The sequence below is a fragment of the Phoenix dactylifera genome, chromosome 15 (genome assembly GCF_051530095.1).
Source record: "Phoenix dactylifera cultivar Ajwa chromosome 15, Ajwa_hap1_PhDact_Kaust_v1.1, whole genome shotgun sequence".
Lineage (NCBI taxonomy): Eukaryota > Viridiplantae > Streptophyta > Magnoliopsida > Arecales > Arecaceae > Phoenix > Phoenix dactylifera.
This window is the reverse complement of record NC_143204.1, coordinates 17,721,212-17,739,314: the sequence shown is the minus strand read 5'-3', so window position 1 is coordinate 17,739,314 and position 18,103 is coordinate 17,721,212. Positions and strand designations below refer to the sequence as shown.

The following is an 18,103-nucleotide window of genomic DNA, read 5'->3' as shown; positions in this document are numbered from 1 at the left end:
TTTTGCAAGAACAACCTTTTTTTTTTCTAATCCCACTAGAGAGAAATGATCTTGGCCTCTATCATGTTGATGAATTGCTTAAGCCCTTCATCTAGTGGTCAAACAAAATTACGCAACTTCTATTCAAAATTTCTGTAAACAATGTTCCGAAGCTATCTTTAAAAGAAAAAGAAATAAAACTACTTGGTCAAAATTTCCTTATTAGATTCTTATAAATACATAACTTATACAATTTCTAACATTCTATTGTTTGCACTACGATGAAAAATGCCCTTGCTTCCTATCACATTGATTTACCTACCCAATTTACGCCTTCACAATTTTGAAGATTAATTGCATATATTTGTGACAATGTGACTCGAATTAGTTATATAAAAAGCTACTTGTAACTTTTTACAGATTTCCGAATTTACGATGAAACTTTGATTAACGGAAAAAGAAAATCAAAGCATCGAGCATGTACATACGGAGTTAGGATCTCATCCTCGTACATACGAAGAAGCGTCCAAAACACCAAGGTGCTGAATTAGAATAAATGATTTGGTGCAGTCAAGTCAAATCTCCATTGCATTCCAATTGGGCCATGAAGTGGTTCAGTACAAAGACCCCAAAGACCTCAGACTCTTACCTCCTTGCAATTGATAATAGATTCTGGACCCAAAAATAATGCCAACGTGGTCACCAACTTGCAAGAAACAGGCTGGTGTGGGTTTACCAACCGACAAGTGTACCTCAAGCCAACCACCACATCACCCCTCCAACCAGCGAAGGACACAATTTTGCTACTAACTTCATGTCGTATTTTTGTTTTATTAATGTCTCCCAACCAAATCAAACCTCCCAAGTCCACAACAAGCTGGAAAATACTTGCTGGATTTTGTGGATTCTATGGCAGGTGACTTGTTTCTATACATCTCTTTCTCGTATCAATGAATAGGCGCAGACTTTGCTCACATTGCAGCCGCGCCGGATTGCCTCTAACCAAGAGGAGGCAGGTGGTCACAGCAGTTATAAAATCTGCCAATTTGCGATTAAGGACAGGATTGGCAGATTGTGATCATAGTCATGGCATTGGTTGTACCGAAGCTACGAGATGGAAATGAGACAATCCTATGGGCTAATGTCGCAGGAATCAATCCTATGATGTTTAATTGGTGTGAGGTTGCATGAATGCCAATCTATCCATTACGACAAAGTCTGCGGTGGTCAACTAATTATATTGATGATATCAGTGTACAGGTTGGATCTGAAAACATGTTGGGAATAAGTATTGGAGGCTTGTCGAGTCTCAGAATCATGAGAGAGGTAAATGCAATGCCTAGTTTGGATGATGTCCTGTATACTCTAGGGCTTGGAACTTGCACTTGATGGGAGCAAAATCTATGGTAAAAGAAAAGAAGGACAGGCCTAAATGTAAGTGTACTAGAGAATGCTTGGCATGATAATTGGGAACAGGGAGTTCGACATCTAAAATAATTTCTCCAACAGCTTTCGGTTTTAGGTCAAAAAAAAAAGTGCTAGATGCCGAAGATTAGAGATGAAATTGATGGAAATAATGAGGAACAAAAAGATCGGCCTTTGACGGTAAGTAGCAGAGAAGGGGAAATATGTAAATTTCCCCACCAAAGATAGGCTGCATAATCTTTTATGTTATGCTTGCTGCTATCAAAGCACTCATGAGAGAGGTTTTTCATCATTGTATTGACACCAGCTAGTTGCTGAAAAATGTTTTTAATAAGGAAGGAAGCATCAACCACACCACAGGAGCTCATCCATGCCTTAGATATCAGCTTCACCATTCTAGAACCACCACTTGGAACATATGCTGCATCACACGCATAACCAAATACAAAAACTCTGCATTCGACAAATACATAATAGATAATATAAATATATTTGACATTTACACAAGTTTGCCCTAGGATAACAAGTTCCCTGATGAAGATTACACAATGGTGGATCGACAAGAAAACTCAGACCACCATCAGCCAAGTTTTATAGAGTAAGCAAGTGTTGCAACAAAACTCACTCAGGCTTCTCTCTGATCTTCATCCTTCTGAACCCATATCTTTACTGTCTTGTCATTACCAAGTGCCCCAGAGGCAATCATGTTCTCTGATGGATGGCAGGAAACAGCAATCACAGTGTCTGTATGACCTTTCAATTTCTGGATGATTTTTCTTGTTTGGAGTTCCCATAGGTACACACAGTTGTCCTCCGAACCGCTGACAACGTACTTCCCATTTGTAACGGAGAATGCGGCTGGAATGCAGAACTTCGAATTCACATGTCCAGTATATGTCTTTAGAAATTTACCTGCTGAGTAGTTCCAAAGCTTCTGAAAGTAACATAATCTAAATGTTAAGATATGATTATGAGACGAGATGCACCACAATCTAGGAACCTACTAGCAACATAGGATGAAAATCTGAGAGGATCAGATCAAAGAAACTATAAAGAGTCAAGCCTATTTCAAATACAGTGAAACCACTTTGGTTTTGGAATTTTGAAGAAATGGAGATGCTTTCAAACTTAAATACATTCATAACAACAATATAAAAAACACACCAAAAGATTTTACTTCCAGTTCTTTTGTAGTAGAGTTTTACCCTATTATTCCTCCTAGTTATAAGCAGTAAATAGTACAGATAACATATCATTACACGGATCTCACAGGACCCAAAGAAGGTGAGATCTTACAGGAAAATACAACTCACTATAATTATTCTCCCTCAATACCTTCTCTAGGTACCAATAAATGCCACTTTGTTGGCAACCCTAAGAATATAAGTGAAGGAAATGCAATCACCTGAGGCAAAGTTTTAAAAGGCATTCCACCATTTGAAACAGGAAATGACACTGCTGGAACAACCAACCACACTAATTTCATTTTTGCAAGATCACATAGTCACCTCAGTGTCCAACTGAGAGTAACTGTCTGTACATTTTTTTAAATCAAAGGATTGACATATTTTACTAGGAGCCCTTTACTTCCCCACTAATAATGGAAGGACCCAATTTCTCAATCAAGCTGCCACCAATATTGAGCTTCAGTCATCCGGAAATGAGTGAACTATCATTATAGTATACAAGATGTGATATGCAATCATGGCATGAATTTCAAAATCTAATTGGCACATGAAGGAAAACAGCTTCTTCTTAAGATCCATTACAATAAAAATAAGATGTTTCCTGTTATTCTCAATTACAAGCTTGACCATGTCTTGACCTCCAGAAAATGTAAGTTTGCTTCTCTTCCAATAACTCCACATCAGTGTTGATGGAATCAAATTGATCCTGCTCCAGTCAATAAGCATGTCCTCTATATTTTATAAACCCAACAAAATATGCATAGCCATCTCAGAGGGAAAAACAGAAAACTGAACATTTAATAATGAATCTAAAATGACTGGTCTTTCCACCATTTTTCCAACAGAGTACAATACTGGGGCAAAGGCTTTACACTGGTTACACTTCAATAATTTTCACAAGTCACATAAAGTTTAGCAGTAACCAAGAAAGCAATTTCACTCCAGGTATGATACAATCACATGAAACATAAGCTAGAGTTTTCTAAAAGCTCCTCCACAAGTGGAAATTTGAAAAATGATTTCGGGAAGAAGAGACCAAAAGGGTACAGCACATCATCAATGCAACTGATATGAACCAAATACAGACTATTATAAAGTTAATATAATCATCAAATTCCAAGTTGCTGAAATCCTGCAGAAGTCCCAACTGTTAGAGAAATCTTTCTCAAACAAGTACAGACAAAGCACCTCCCAACTTACAGTAAACTTCAAAAGATCAGGTAAGAATGCATCAGCCAAATAGCACATCAACATTAACATCTTACATATCAACTTCCCTCGAGGCAGTGAACTGAGGGAATTTTTTTTTTTGAAAAATAAACTATCATCCCGTCAGCAAGGATCCTGCACCTCACACAAATACACACTCTTCCATCTGAAAAATTCTTTCCATATAGCCAAAAGAAAGATAATTTTAGCTACATTGAAACATAAGCCAATCACTCATATATCTTCTGTGAAGAACTTTCTTTCCCCTTCACTGTGTAAAAAATTTCGTTCTCACTCATTATCCAAAATACCTTCTATCTTATTCCAGATTGTAATTTTGTAGCCCTTTTACTTAAACTGTTAAGCTCCAACATATGTTCTTCAAGTGGATCATACTTGTATCCTTCATGCAGAAGAAGGATCACCTTTCTTTGTGCCCATCCAATGTTGGATCATCCACTGCACAGCTATCAAAGCAAGCAGTGGATGATCCAATGGTGGATGGGCACAAAGGAAGGTGAATCCTTCTTTTACGGCGCGAAGGATACAAATGGGATCCTCTTCAAGTATAGTTTCAGGCAGATGATAGAGTTGGACTTTGCCATTATCAAATTTTTACTCCATTTCAACCACCAAGCAAATTTTTGAAGTTAACAATGCAACAATTATGTTAAGATTCCAGTGCAAAATGAACCTTTTAGTCTTAATGCTGTTGTAAGTCATAGGGAAATTGATCAAAAAGAGATTATAGTTACCTGATCATCGTACTTGCAGTATGATGGCTGAATATGATGGCATACCAACAAATTCGTGACAAAAAGAAAAGGTTCGTCATCAGAGAGTGGTGATAAGATGGCATTGAACAATCAAGAATACTGATAAAATCATCAAAGTAAGGGTTGATGTTGCCAGATCAAACAAAAATCAGAACTTCAGGCTACAAATTTTCATTGGCAACCCTAACTTAAGGATAGAGAACAACAGAATGGCGTAGGGAAGAACATATAAATACTTTAATATTAAAGATCATTTAATTAATGTAACGACACTGATTTAATGATAAACATGGAAAAAAATATTTATAAAATCATGGGCCTTGAATATTTGCCTAAGGCCTCTAAAGTCCAAATAGTTGCTTAAGCACAAGCAATTGTAGTGAATGCATGGCATGTGCAACTTGGGCTTTAAGTGGTTATTGAAACATAAGTTGCCCATTTCAGAAAATCAGTAAGCGTTTGAACAACTTAACTTATTTATTACCAAGGTTTACAACATTGGTGCATATCGCCCCGTACTAGGCATTACCATACCCTACCAATACCAGACTGAGACTCAGTTCGGACGTACCAACACAATACTAGTACAGGGTCAGATAGCAAGAATGCGAGCCTTGATTATTATAAAGGCAACTCCTATGTTAGCGATTTCCTAACGCATCAGTCAAATTCCTTCCCGCAGGCCTTTCAGACCACTCTCCGGCCATTCTCTCCTGTTTTTATCCGATGGATCAGGGTAGTATCATAACCTTTATTATCAAATTTTGTAAGTGCCCTAGGTCATATATGATATTTCTTAATCAGTTAATACAATACCTAACTTAAAGTGGAAAATTAGTTTACAGAAAGCAGGGGGAGACTGTTTTTCATAAAAACTCATTTTCCTTAAGTTTTTACAAAACAGGTTTCAAGAAAAGCAAACAACCAAGCACTTTCATAAAACTTATTCAGTTTAGTTTTAGTATAAACCCATTTTAGTATTACCTAACAACAAAATAGCCACAAATTACTGAATGATCAACTCATATAGCAAGATAATTTGTTAAAATATTTTGTACCAGTAAACCTTTTTCCTCGATAAAGCAACCAACAGCTACAGAATGTAAGATGATCTACAATGCATATAGCTTATAATATCCCACTGAGCTAACCCCTGAACGTCTAAAACATCCTCCCTTTCCAGCTAAGGTTTCTGTAAGGTGTGCCTGCTATACCAACTAGAGAGCAAATTCATTGCTTGGTTATAGACAAAATTGGTGATTTTTTTATTAACAAACTACAAGAAGTGACTAAGTGGCTATAATGCTTAAAACCTTAAAACAAGTATGTTTTGTGTTCCTACATCATGCATGGTTTAGAACTTATCAAACCAAATACATAAAACAAACCTTATTTCAACTGATTTGAGCAAGCTAATGAATACTCTCTCTCTCTTTCTCTCTCTTTCTCTCTCTGCCTGAAAGGTTATGTGAGGACTAATGATCTTTCATTAAGAAAATGAAAAAGATCAAAGTATAAAATAGAACAACCAGGACAGAGAAGAAAATCAGAAAGTCAGGAACTCGACCCTAAAGCATGAAGCACCAGCTTAATTAATTGCAACTTCTTTCCTGCAAGCCACCCTACACTAGTCTGCAAGAAGAAACTGAATGTTGTCCTGGGTCTGCTGCTGAGCTTGTTGTTCTTCCGAAGACTCCTGCATCTTGCTCTAACCAATTACACCAGAGTTTTATGACCACCAAGACATCCCAGCCTCTCCTAGTTTGTAGGAATAGAAGCTAATATCCAAGAAATCTGAAAATCAAATGGACTCATAGGCCCTGCTGGGTGATTGAGTCTGATAGAAGAAATTCCAAAATGATCTTGAGAAGGTCCAAGAAAGTAGCAAACGATCCATGGTTTCCAGCTGAGTTTGACACAGTAGACAGGTTGGAGGAGTGTTCCATTGTCTCTTCACTAGATTTTCAGAAGAATTAAAAATAAGTACTTCACCATTCATTTCCACCGAGGCTACATACTGTCAATGAAAACCCTTCCAAAATTTTTCCCTAGCACAACTTCTACACAGGTTCCTTAACTATATTTGGAACCCCCCTCCACCCTGAAGCATAAACAAACCTGCTCATCATTGCAGCCTTTTTGCAGCTTTATTGTAATTTATATATGCTAATACTGTCTAAATCAATTCTCTATTACTTTATCTAATTCACTCCCAAGTTTATTTAAATTACTCATTCTTAATCCAAAGATTCCTAGTCTCCCTTCTCATTAATCTTACTACTCTCATATCTCCTAGACTTATCTTACGTGCTTAAAACTTCTAAATTACCTAATGTGGATCTGTAGAACATGGTTTACCCTATTCTCAAATGCAACATTTTACCTATAGATCTTGAAGCGATACAGTAATTTATAAAAACCAAGGAGAAAGTCCCCAAATCATGAAGCTCACTTTAATTCTATCAGAAATACATCACTCTATCTTTCCATCTCCGATACAATCCAAGATAGCTAAAATATTTGCACTGAGGTATATCTAGGCCATGAATTTAATTGGAATTTTCACTCACTTGTCTATTCCAACTAGAGTTGAATTTCATGGTTAATCCAACTAATCATTGCTCCAACTAACATAAAATTCTACTCTTGTCTAAGAATCAACAGTATCATCCACAAATAATATAACCAAAGCACCTCCTCTTCAATGTCAGCAATTGATAATGTGTAAAAAGACAGGCTTGCCTTGGTGCATGCCCAGCCACCGCAACCAAACTCACTGCTCTTACACCATCCATCACTCCTTCAATGTGTCCATTATGATCATAGGACATTTCATTTAAACCTCAGAGAAAATTTATTCTAATGATATTCAATCATATGGATTATCTAGTCAACAGAAACGATGGTGATACTTGTAATTTCCCCCTTAGTTACAAGAAGTGGGTGCAAGTGTGGAAGCAAATTGTCATTCCTAAATAGATGCCCAAAAAAGTCATAACCCATTGGCCAATAGGTTCTTGCTAGTTTCAGTTGTAACCAATTGGGAAATGATGAGTATCGCTGATTTTGATGTAATACAAAGAATTACATCAGAATCTAAGAATAGGTGAAAATATGAAGCAAAGATAGGTTGTTCAGGAATGGCAAAACAACCCAAATCTGATAGCAACTCAAACTTGCACATTCCACTAGCTAATTTTCAGAATATTTCAGAGCCTAGGCCAGTCAAAACAGGGTATCCAAGTGAAAATTAATATCTCAATAACTATCGTTTCTCATTAGACACTATATGTGTAAGCTAGCCAAATGTAATGAAATGCACTACAAGAACTAAAATGGGGTGTGACACTAGTCAACCCAAACATAAGCTTGATAATGAAAGGCACTCCTAAAGAAAAATAACCCACTCACTTCTCTGCATTTAGGTAGCTAAATTATCCCATTTTATCTTTGAGAAGATTTGATGCTCAAAATAAGAGTAGATGTTTCATGATAAATATTGATTCTTGTGGATTCACTCAAGATACAATAAAAACTTCTACCAAAACAGTGATCCCAGATCTTAACATTCACCATAGTTAACCTAAACGCATGCTCGACAAATGAACACGCTCCTACCCAAAAGCAATTCAGTTTTCTCTCTGCATGTAGTTACTTAAATGTCTCGTGTTATTTCAAAAAAGAGTTGATGCTCGAAGTAAGACTTCACAATTCACTGTATGTGTTGCTTGTTAGTGTTTATTGGACATCCCATTATATTATTTTATTGTCAATCAGATACCAGAACTTCAAATTCACCACACCACAATCAACTTGATTTGGATTCAGCAAATAAAATAGGTTCTTTGCTACCGCAACGAAATTCTCATCAATCAATGCAAAATGTACTAGAAGAGCGTGAAGCTAGTGATCATACCAAGGTACTATCGAGAGTGGCGGTGAGCACGAACTTCCCATTGGGCGAGAACTTGACGAACGACACCGGAGGGCTCTCGTCGTCGATAAGGGTCTTCATGCAGTGCCCGGTCGCGGAGTCCCAAATCCGGCAGAGCCCGTCGTAGCTGCTGGAGATGATGAGGCTGCCGTCGCGGTTGAAGTCGACGGCCGTGACGGGCTCCGAGTGGGCGGGGAGGACGCGGAGGCACTTGCCGGACTTGACTTCCCAGATGCGGACGCTCTCATCGAAGGAGCCGGAGGCGATCATGTTGGACTGAGGGTTGAAGGAGCAGCAGAAGGCATAGTTGGTGTGGCCGGTGAGGGTCTTCACAGGGGCGGCGGCGGCTAGGTCCCAGATGCGGACGGTGCGGTCGTCGGAGGCGGAGCAGAGGTAGAGGCCGTCGGCGGAGAAGGAGACGTCAGAGACGCCCTCGTCGTGGCCGGAGAGCTCGGCCCGCAGGGAGAGGTCGGAGGTGGACCAGATACGGAGGGTCTTGTCGGCGGAGGCGGAGGCGAGGAGGGAGCCGTCGGGGGAGAACTTCACCGACGAGACAGCGCGCTTGTGGCCGGTCAGGGTCTCGCGAAGGACGTAGGGCTGGGGGATGGAGGGGGTGACGCCACCGTCCGCGGCGGCGGCCGTTGAGGGAGGGTCAGCGGCGGCCATGGACGGAGGAGGGTGGGCTTTTGAGGTCCCCGGAGGCCCCGAGCTCGGCCGGAGTTGGGTGGGGAGAACTAGAAGAACGTGAAAGGGCTCAAGTGGATGGGGTTTTAGGGTGCGAATTGGGCGGGGCTCTATGGCAAGTTTAATTTGCAAATAAATTAAAAGAAAGGCTAAAAAAATAAATAACGTTCCACATTTTATTTTAATTTGCAAATATCTCTGCATCTCCGCTCGCCGTCGGTGCCTATATGGCAAGTTAAGAGGATATATAGTCTGACGTGGTAAATTTTTTTATTTTTAAATAGAAAAAAAACTGACGTGGATGGCAAGGCATCAAACTAATCAACTAACACAAGAAATTATTGGGTAGACATAGACTACCACACCTCCGTAGATTAGCCAATAAAAACTTGACACATCATCCTCCTACTTACTCTTTTTGCTGAAAACGGGTATTTCATACAATACGTGTACGAATACATCCAAGAAAATCAAAATAAAGCAACTCGCGGAGCGCATGTGGCAGCTCCTCCTCCCCCGACCAAAGGGTATACCCTGAGTGATGAGCCGCATGGGCCGCCACCCAGTCGGTTGCCCCATTAGCTTCTCTAAATACATGTTGAGCTTGGAAGGCTCTCTCATCTCCCGTCATGCTCCCTATGTCGCGGATCAAAGGGTGGTCTGTACCATCACCCGTCGCCCCCCTCCGAATCCATCCGATGACCGTGGTGGAGTCGCCCTCCAAAATGATCGACCTGGCTCGCAGGATCATCCTCGCATGGCGCACGCCCGCCCAGGCTGCTCGAAGCTCTGCCTCCGGAACCGACGTGTCGAACAGCTGGCAGCCACCTGCTGCAACTACCCTGGAGTGCGGGCCTCGTATAACAAAGCCCGCACCACCCCGCGCACCGCCGTCCAGCACCGACCCGTCAAAATTGACCTTGAGGAAACTCGGGGGTGGGGGCTCCCAGGTGAAAAACACCATTTGGTGGGCTGCCGAAGCAGAGGGGGGGCCCCAGGTGTCCCGAGCTGTCAAAGGTCTATCTGAAGAGGTGGTGGGTACAAACTCAAAGGCCTGAACACGAGCAAACTCCGCAGCAAACCTCGGTGACACCTTGCGATCGCCGAGAGTACGAGCATTTCTTGCCAGCCAAATCTGGTGCGCTGTGCAAGTCGCTCTAATAGCCTCCTGACACGTCCCGGAACTGGGTAGCCCCTGTCGTATCATGTGAAGGAACTGTGGCCTGTCACTCCGGGCCTCCTGCGGGATCCCGGCCCACTGCCATGTCAATCTCGCCCATACACACTGAAAGAGCACATGGTCTACCGACTCCACAGCCCCACACGCTCCACACTCTGCAGGGATCCCCCAACCACGCCTGCTCAGCGCAGCTCTCGTCGGAAGGCGATCCCAGAACACCTTCCATAAGAAGAGGGCTACCCGCGGGTGGAGACCGTGCCTCCAGATCCATGTGCAATCCGGCCCCCTCTCCCGCTCTGACTGGATGACACGGGAGAGGTCTCCTAGCCTGACACTGGCCTGGCTCGATGTGCCCCATACCCTGACATCCCGCCCCCTACATCCTGGTAACGGAAGAGACCGGATCCTCGCTGCGAGGTGTACCCCAAATAGCTGTCGAAGTCTAGTATCATCCCACTCTGCTCCACCTCCTGCCAAAAGGTCGCTAACCCGTAGTCCCTCTACTGCCTCTACATCGACCATGGTCGGCCAACTCCTCAATGGCAAAGTGTCCACCCATGGCTCGCTGGTCACATCAATGCTCCGCCCGTCGCCGATCAGCCACCTGGTGCTCGCTAATGTAGTCGGTAAGTGCCTCACAATCTCACGCCACATGAAAGAGACTCGGCGGCCCCTCCATGCCCCCCCAAGGCCCACTCGTCCATATCGGGCTACCATCACCTGACTCCATAGGCTATGTGGCTCAAGTATAAACCGAACTGCATGCCGAGCGATGAGCGCCTCGCGCCTCTCCATCAGGGACTGCACCCCAAGACCGCCCTCACTAATAGGACGGCAAACCTGCTCCCAAGCCACCAAATGCACTCCATGGCCTCCACCGTGTGAGCCCCACAAAAAACTCCGAAGAAGACGCTCAATCCTCAATAAGGTCGTCTTTGGCATAACAGTGTTGGCCATGAGATACATCGGTATGGATCCCAACACTGATCTAACCAAAGTCAATCTTCCCATCATGGATAGGGAAGATGCTCTCCATCCCTCAAGCCTGCTCTGTACCCGCTGCACCAGGCCCGAGCACTCTGCCACTCGCGGTCGCCGGCCGGTGATGGGAACTCCCAGGTAGGTCAGCGTCCCCTCCTGCTCTGGTATCTGCAGTAACCCCCGGATCTCCTGTCGAACTCTGGACTCCGTACTGGCGCTGAAGGTAATAGCTGACTTCCGAAAGTTCACTCTCTGGCCAGACGCTATGCAATAGTCCGTCACCACCCTGCGAAGAACCCGTGCCTCAGCCACTCGTGCCCTGGTCAAAAGAAGACAATCATCAGCAAAAAATAAGTGGGAAAGGGGTCGGGCCCCTGGTGCCGGACTATACGGCACCAGCTCCCGGCTAGCGCAAACTCTCTGCAAAGCTCGTGACAAAGTATCAGCACAAATAATAAATAAGTATGGAGATAAAGGACATCCCTGCCGTAGCCCCAATGTGGACTCGAAGAAATGTGAGGGCGTGCCGTTGACCAAGAGAGAGAACTTTGGTCCCCGTACGCACCCCATAACCCATCCGATCCACTGTCTGTGAAAACCATATGCCTCCAGCGCCTGCTCCAGAAAGCTCCACCTGACCCTATCATAGGCCCTCTCCATATCCAGCTTGATGGCCATCAAGCTGCGCCGCTTCGGTGCTCTCTGAAGGTCCCACATCATCTCCTGAGCCAACAAAACATTATGTGAGATATTTCTACCAGCTACAAACGCCCCCTGCTCCTGGCTAATGATGCCTGGCAAAAGGGGCTTCATCCTGCCCACCATTATTCTTGCCACGACCTTATATAAAGTCGTGCACAAGCTAATAGGCCTGAAATGACTAGGCTCAACCGCATCCGGACGCTTCGGTATAAGCGTAACGAAAGTGGCTTTCCAGTCCTCCAGCATAGCAGCCCGGGAGAAGAAACACTGGATAGCCTCCACCACACCTCGGCGGAGAATGCCCCAGTACTGACGAAAGAAAAAAGGCGGAAAACCATCGGGCTCTGGGGCTTTGTCTGCTGCCAGTGCCCAAACTGCCTCCTGCACCTCCTGTGCCAGCACCGGTCGGATCAGGGATGCCCTCTCGACATCACCAATACCCGTCTCCACCCTCAAAGGGCGGAGCCCATCACTGACCTCCTCATCCTCCGTCCATCTGGCGCGGAAAAAGTCAAATAAGGTCTGTCGGACCGCCTGCTCGCCCTCCACCCGGTGGCCCGAGTCATCTCGCAAGGAATGGATCATGCTCCGCTGCCTCCGAATAACCGTCGACCGATGGAAGAAGCTGGTATTACGGTCGCCCTCACTCACCCACCGCACACGGGATTTCTAACGCCAGAAAATTTCATGCTGCCGCAGCAGGGAGTGGTGAGTCGCTAGTAATCCCCGAAGGTCGGACATATCGTCCTCCGGGAGTACACCCCCCAGGTCTTCTCTCCTCTGCAACTCCGCAATCGAGGACTCTACCCCCTCCAAGCGTCGGAATATGTTGCCCACAACCTCACGATTCCAACGGCGGAGACGCCTCTTCGTCAACTCCAGGCGGCGCGACACCTGCTGCATGGCATCACCACGCACCGGAGTACGCCACGCGTCACGAACTACGTCCCACGACTGGGGGTATGATAGCCAAACTTTCTCAAAACGGAAGGGGCTATGGTGGACATGTACCGATGAGGTGGATAGCAGCAGGGGGCAGTGGTCTGAGGCTATCCGGGGCAGATGCCTGACCCGGGAAGTAGGGAACCAGAGGACCCAATCAGGGGATGCTAAGGCCCTATCCAAACGCTCCCAGACTCTAGCATTACCTGACTGGTTGTTGCACCAGGTAAACTTTTGTCCGGAAAAACCTAGGTCTACCAGGCCGTTCCGCAATATAAAATCGCGAAACTCCCTCCTATCCAGCCTATCTGAAAAGGCTGCACCCCCCCGCTTCTCATCCTCACCCTGGATACAATTGAAGTCACCAACCACCACTACCGGAACACCCTGAGTGGTAATGTTGGTGATCTCCTGCCAGAGGACTCTCCGAACCCTGTGATCCGTACTCGCATACACACCACACAGTACCCACGGAGCAGCTCCCGGTTCTGAAACTATCATGACTACCTGTTGGGGGCAGTTGTGGAAAACATCAACTGTCGCCACTCCTCGCCTCCAGAGGACCAGAATGCCTCCCGACAGCCCCCGAGATTCAACTGCGTAGGTCTCCCAATTCCTCTCCAAACGTCGCCTTAAACGTCCAAGTCCCTCTCCGGATAATCGAGTCTCGCATAGGAAACAGATCTCCGGACAGTGAACCTGTACTAGTCGCTTAAAAGATGACATGAAGGACGGCTTGGCCGCCCCCCTACAATTCCATGCTAGAATCATCATGGATCACAGTCCACATAGTCGGCCTCTGACCCATCCTCCCCTAGGGTCGCAGGGACGTCCACAGGCTCAACGCCCTGGCTGCCCCCCTCCTCCTCCCCCCCGTGCGCAGAGAGAGCAGCACCCATGACTGCTGCCCTAACGCGCTGCACAACAGTGGGTATGTCCGTACCCCCTCCCAGCTGTAGTGGCTCAGCCTCCGCGGAAGGGGCGGAGCGGCCCCCCGCCTCGTGTCCGGCTAAGGCCGCATCCACTCGCTGACCCGAGTCCAAAGGCAGAGGCCCAAACCGGAAGACTGGTATCCTCTCGCCGCCGGCCTGCTGGTCTGGCGCAATCTGAACCCCCACCCCCAGATCGGACTGAGACTGATCGCCCACCAGAACGTGGACCTCTGGCCCCGCACTGAGGAGCACCCGCGGATCCCCCGTGCCCTGGACGTGTGGGCCCTGGACCCATAGGCCGTCCTCAGCCCCCTCAGCTAGGACGGCCTGGCCCATCAGTTCCCGGGCCCGCTCCCCCATCGCTGGGGAAGCCCGCAGGCCCGGGGCTGAGTGGGCACGGGGCGCGCCCCACGCTGCGAGCGCGCCCCGCGTACCTGCCGGCCCGCGACCCCGGCGCCCCGTCCCCTGGGCCCGGGCGCGCTGGGCCGGCACTAAGTCAGCCCGCTGGCCCGCCGCGGGATGCGCGCGGGCCGGCAGGCCCATCAATCCTGGGCCCCGCTGCAGGCCCTGGCCCGCTATCGGCCTGGGCCTTTTCTGTGACTGGCCCTCCTACCTACTCTTGGCTAGAAAAATAAAACGATACTTTTGAAACCCTCCTCTTCCTCTTCCTCTTCATCTTCATCTTCTAATTGAAACCCTAATCTCATTTTAAAACCAAGGAGAAAAGAAGGGATGGAATTATAGGAGATCTAGATGGGTCTCTTTGAAGCATAGGAGGGTCGGCGGCAGTGCCGGCTCGAGCCTTAGGCGACTGAGGCGGTCGCCTAAGGCCCCCGGCCCAGGGAAGGCCCCCACCGGAAGATGCTGCAGCTATACAAACACTCATTCCTTCCATTCTCGTCTTCCCCCCCCCTTCGTCTTCCACTCTTATCTTTCATCCCTTCTCTTTTTTGGTTTTGGTCTTGGTTTTCCTTCCCTCACATTACTCCTGATCCAGCTGGGCCATCGGGAAGAAAGATAGGGGGATCGGAGATGGACTTCTTGGAGGGTGGAGATTCTTTTAATTTTCTCCTCTCGGTTTCTTCTCCCCTCTTGGGTGGTAGAGAGAGAAAAGGAGCTAGAGGGAGTTGAATGGCTGCTGTGCTGTGATGTTGCAGTTGCTGCTTGGGTACTCACTTGAAGGGGAGATGGTGGGATAGGACTTTTATTTATTGGATGGAGTGAATTTCCTATAATGCCCCTACTTTCTCTTATAGAGAGTTCAATTTTTTTATTACCTTGACAATGAAGTGCCATGAGATAACCATTTCCTATTCGGCTTTTGCTTGACATGGTGAACACTATTGTCAAGCATTATTTTAGTTAATTAATCAGTTTCATGGCTCTTCTTTTCGAGCAATTACTTTTATTTACTCTTATTTAAAAATTATATTAAATTAAAAAAGTTTTTTACCTATATTTATTAAATTTATATATCTTTGTTGAAATAGTATACTTGATAGCTATCTATTTCTATATCATTTTTTTAAATATTTTATATTTATTAAAAAAATTTATTATCAAAAAAAGAGGCCTCATTCATTGGATTTGCCTTAGGCCCCCAAATGTATTGGGCCGCCCCTGGTCGGCGGTGTCCCTGCGCTACCGAGGAAAAAGAGAGGGCGATGGTTGCGGTGAGGAGGAAGACAAATATCTCGTGGAGATTATTTAAGAACTAGGTAGAGAAGTCTATGTTTTTGGTTGGATGGAGTCGAAACGACGGTACTTGCCATTGTGGTTATTAGTGGAGGGTTTGGGGTGTTTGGGGGCTAAATGGTCTTGGACTAGCACTTGATGATCGTTCTTTCTATTTTTTAAAAAACGGAATTGAAATGGAAATTAAAATGAAATTGAAAATGGAGCTACTAGATCTCTTGATTTGAATAGAATTGAATTTGAAGGGGAAACAAGGATGAAAATGGTAATGATGCATCCTTCAATTCCCTTCATTAATCGGTTCTCTAATGTTGTTGGATGGTCTTATTTTGCATATTTTTCTACGGGTTGTGGGTTGGATGGGTGAAGACTTATAGTTGGTGCTGCCGACAGATCAAACTTCCTTTTGTTTTAGTTTCAAGTTCTATAACAACTCAGAACTCATCCAAAAAGGCTAGCCGGGAGGTATTATTTGGGTTCTTTGATTCTGTATAAGTATCCAAGATCTACTCAGCAAATAACCGATGTGGAACTAAATACACGTCCGCACGGATCCTCACATAGTCCTCCTATTTAAGCTCTGACGTTTTCGTTAGGCTAAGGATTCAAATCCATTCAAATCTAATCACAAACACCATGATCGGCCTCGTGGTCAGCCCCAATAGAACCGTGCTGCAGTGTTCTCTAATCCATATAGGTTATAAGCTGGATCCGCTCTGATACTATTTATAACAACCCAGGACCTCACCCAAAATAACTAGCCGGAAGGTATTATTTGGGTTCCTTGATCCTATATAAGTACTTCAGATCTATCCAGCGAATAACCGATGTGAAACTAAACACACATCTGCACGGTTTCTTACAACTTTCTCTTTCTTTTTGAAAGAAATGGACTCTCTTATGTTAAAGGCATGTTTTCCTTATAGTGGTGAGGGGCCGAGGAGAAGAGGATATGATTCAGAGTTGATCGAGCAACCCTCGACGCGGGTGAGGCTATGGAGAGCATTGGGGGTGCGGAAGTTGCCGACACAGCGAGGAGTTACTAGGCCTTGACACGGGTGAAGATGAGAAGGGCATTGGAGAGAGGAAGGGAGATGAAGACGGCGAGCCTTGAATTTTTCGTATTAGTTTGATGCTTTACCATCCTTATCTCCTGTCTATTTGAAAAAAAAAAAAAAAAAAATTCACCGGCGGCAAGTTCTGGCCCATATTGGAAGGTCGGTGGAGGACGTTACAATATTTTGAAAAATGTAGAGTTGACGTTACCACAATTGGAGATACATGAGGTATTTGCAACTTGAGATAAAATGCAGGATGTTATTTAATTTTTAGCCTAAAAAAAAAAACCGTACCCAAGTTGACACAATTGTGGCCTAGGATCTTTGGTTAAAATTAAAATGTGGATTTATCATTAAGTATTATCCATGTATAAATTAAGTTGAACCAAATTCTCGGGTTTGGCTGTTTGGATGTTTTGTTAGGTCTCCACCAAAAAAAAAAGGAAAAAGTTTTGTTTGGTCAGGTCAAGCGACTCCTGATTGGTTCAGTTGTCGAGTTTAAATTTGCACGTAGTCTACTCTACGTGTTTTGTTCCGGTGTCAACTCCACTAAAAAAAATAAGAAAAATATAAATCTTTGGTATGAATGCACATGTATTTGAACTAGATGGGAGCCGAGATGACATGGTTTTCCTGATTCCATCATCATCTCCTCCGTCTTGCTGTGTCCAACTTTCATACCTCCATTATATGATCTGTTCCTGCTGATCTCGGAGCCAGACTCGATCTAAGGCTCATCTATCTCACATGTTTGAGCTGATGCCTGGAAATGATGGGGGGGATTTATTTGAAGGGAAGAATGAGAGCAGGAACTTCCCAATGCAGCAGGAATTTGGTTCCATTCATGCCAAGAGCACTCATATCACATCTTAATGGGAGCTTGTATCTTTCTAAATTTTTATGGATTTGACTTGAATATTCATAATAATACCATAAATATTTTAGAGGCGTCTCAAGATATGTTTTAAATACCGCTATATAATTACAACTTATTTTTTCTCAACAGGCACAAAATATTCATGCTTTAGCATCTAGGATAACAGCTTGCAACTATACTTTAGAATTGGATTGTACTGGATAGGATAGTTAGGTGAAGGCATGAAATAGTGGAATTAATGTCATTAAATCCTTTTTAATTTATTTAACTTGTTTAATCTAATTCAAACCATTTAGCATATGAGCTATACAAGTTGGATAAAGGTTGTATTTGAATCTTGAATTTCGACTTATTTAATAAATAAGTGAGGTTCATGTTGATAAACTTTTGTCAGGATCTATATCTAATCCCCACTGGTTGGTAAAAAAAAAAAAAAGAAGCAGATAATGATTACCATCTAAGTTGTCATTGCTTGAACAGCTAAAAGGTGCCAATAAGCTACTTTCATCGTGCAATTGTAACTTAAGGATGTCATCATTTAA

The 18,103-nt window shown here is 44.5% G+C and overlaps 2 protein-coding genes across 2 annotated transcripts; both read right to left on the bottom strand.

The window, feature by feature from the left end:
• Nucleotides 1–1,862: 1,862 nt before the first annotated feature.
• LOC103704252 (uncharacterized) lies at nt 1,863–9,308 on the bottom strand. The gene is made up of 2 exons (XM_008787467.6): nt 8,493–9,308; nt 1,863–2,338 (listed from the first exon to the last, which is right to left on the bottom strand). The coding sequence occupies exons 1-2, from the start codon at nt 9,174–9,176 to the stop codon at nt 2,030–2,032; spliced, it is 993 nt and encodes a 330-aa protein (XP_008785689.4). The 5' UTR covers nt 9,177–9,308; the 3' UTR covers nt 1,863–2,029.
• Nucleotides 9,309–12,726: 3,418 nt separating this feature from the next.
• Nucleotides 12,727–13,773, bottom strand: LOC149751254 (uncharacterized). Its single transcript, XM_089927419.1, has one exon. It carries the CDS (start codon nt 13,771–13,773, stop codon nt 12,727–12,729), a length of 1,047 nt encoding a protein of 348 aa, XP_089783545.1.
• Between the last annotated feature and the right edge of the window lie 4,330 nt (nt 13,774–18,103).

What these genes read in the sequence shown, in the direction of transcription:
- LOC103704252 (XM_008787467.6), bottom strand. Translation starts at nt 9,176, where the DNA reads ATGGCCGCCGCTGACCCTCCCTCAACGGCCGCCGCCGCGGACGGTGGC. An exon ending in CCACTCTCGATAGTACCTTG is followed by an intron (nt 2,339 to 8,492) that starts GTATGATCACTA and finishes TGTTACTTTCAG; the next exon opens with AAGCTTTGGAACTACTCAGC.
- LOC149751254 (XM_089927419.1), bottom strand. Translation starts at nt 13,773, where the DNA reads ATGATGATTCTAGCATGGAATTGTAGGGGGGCGGCCAAGCCGTCCTTC.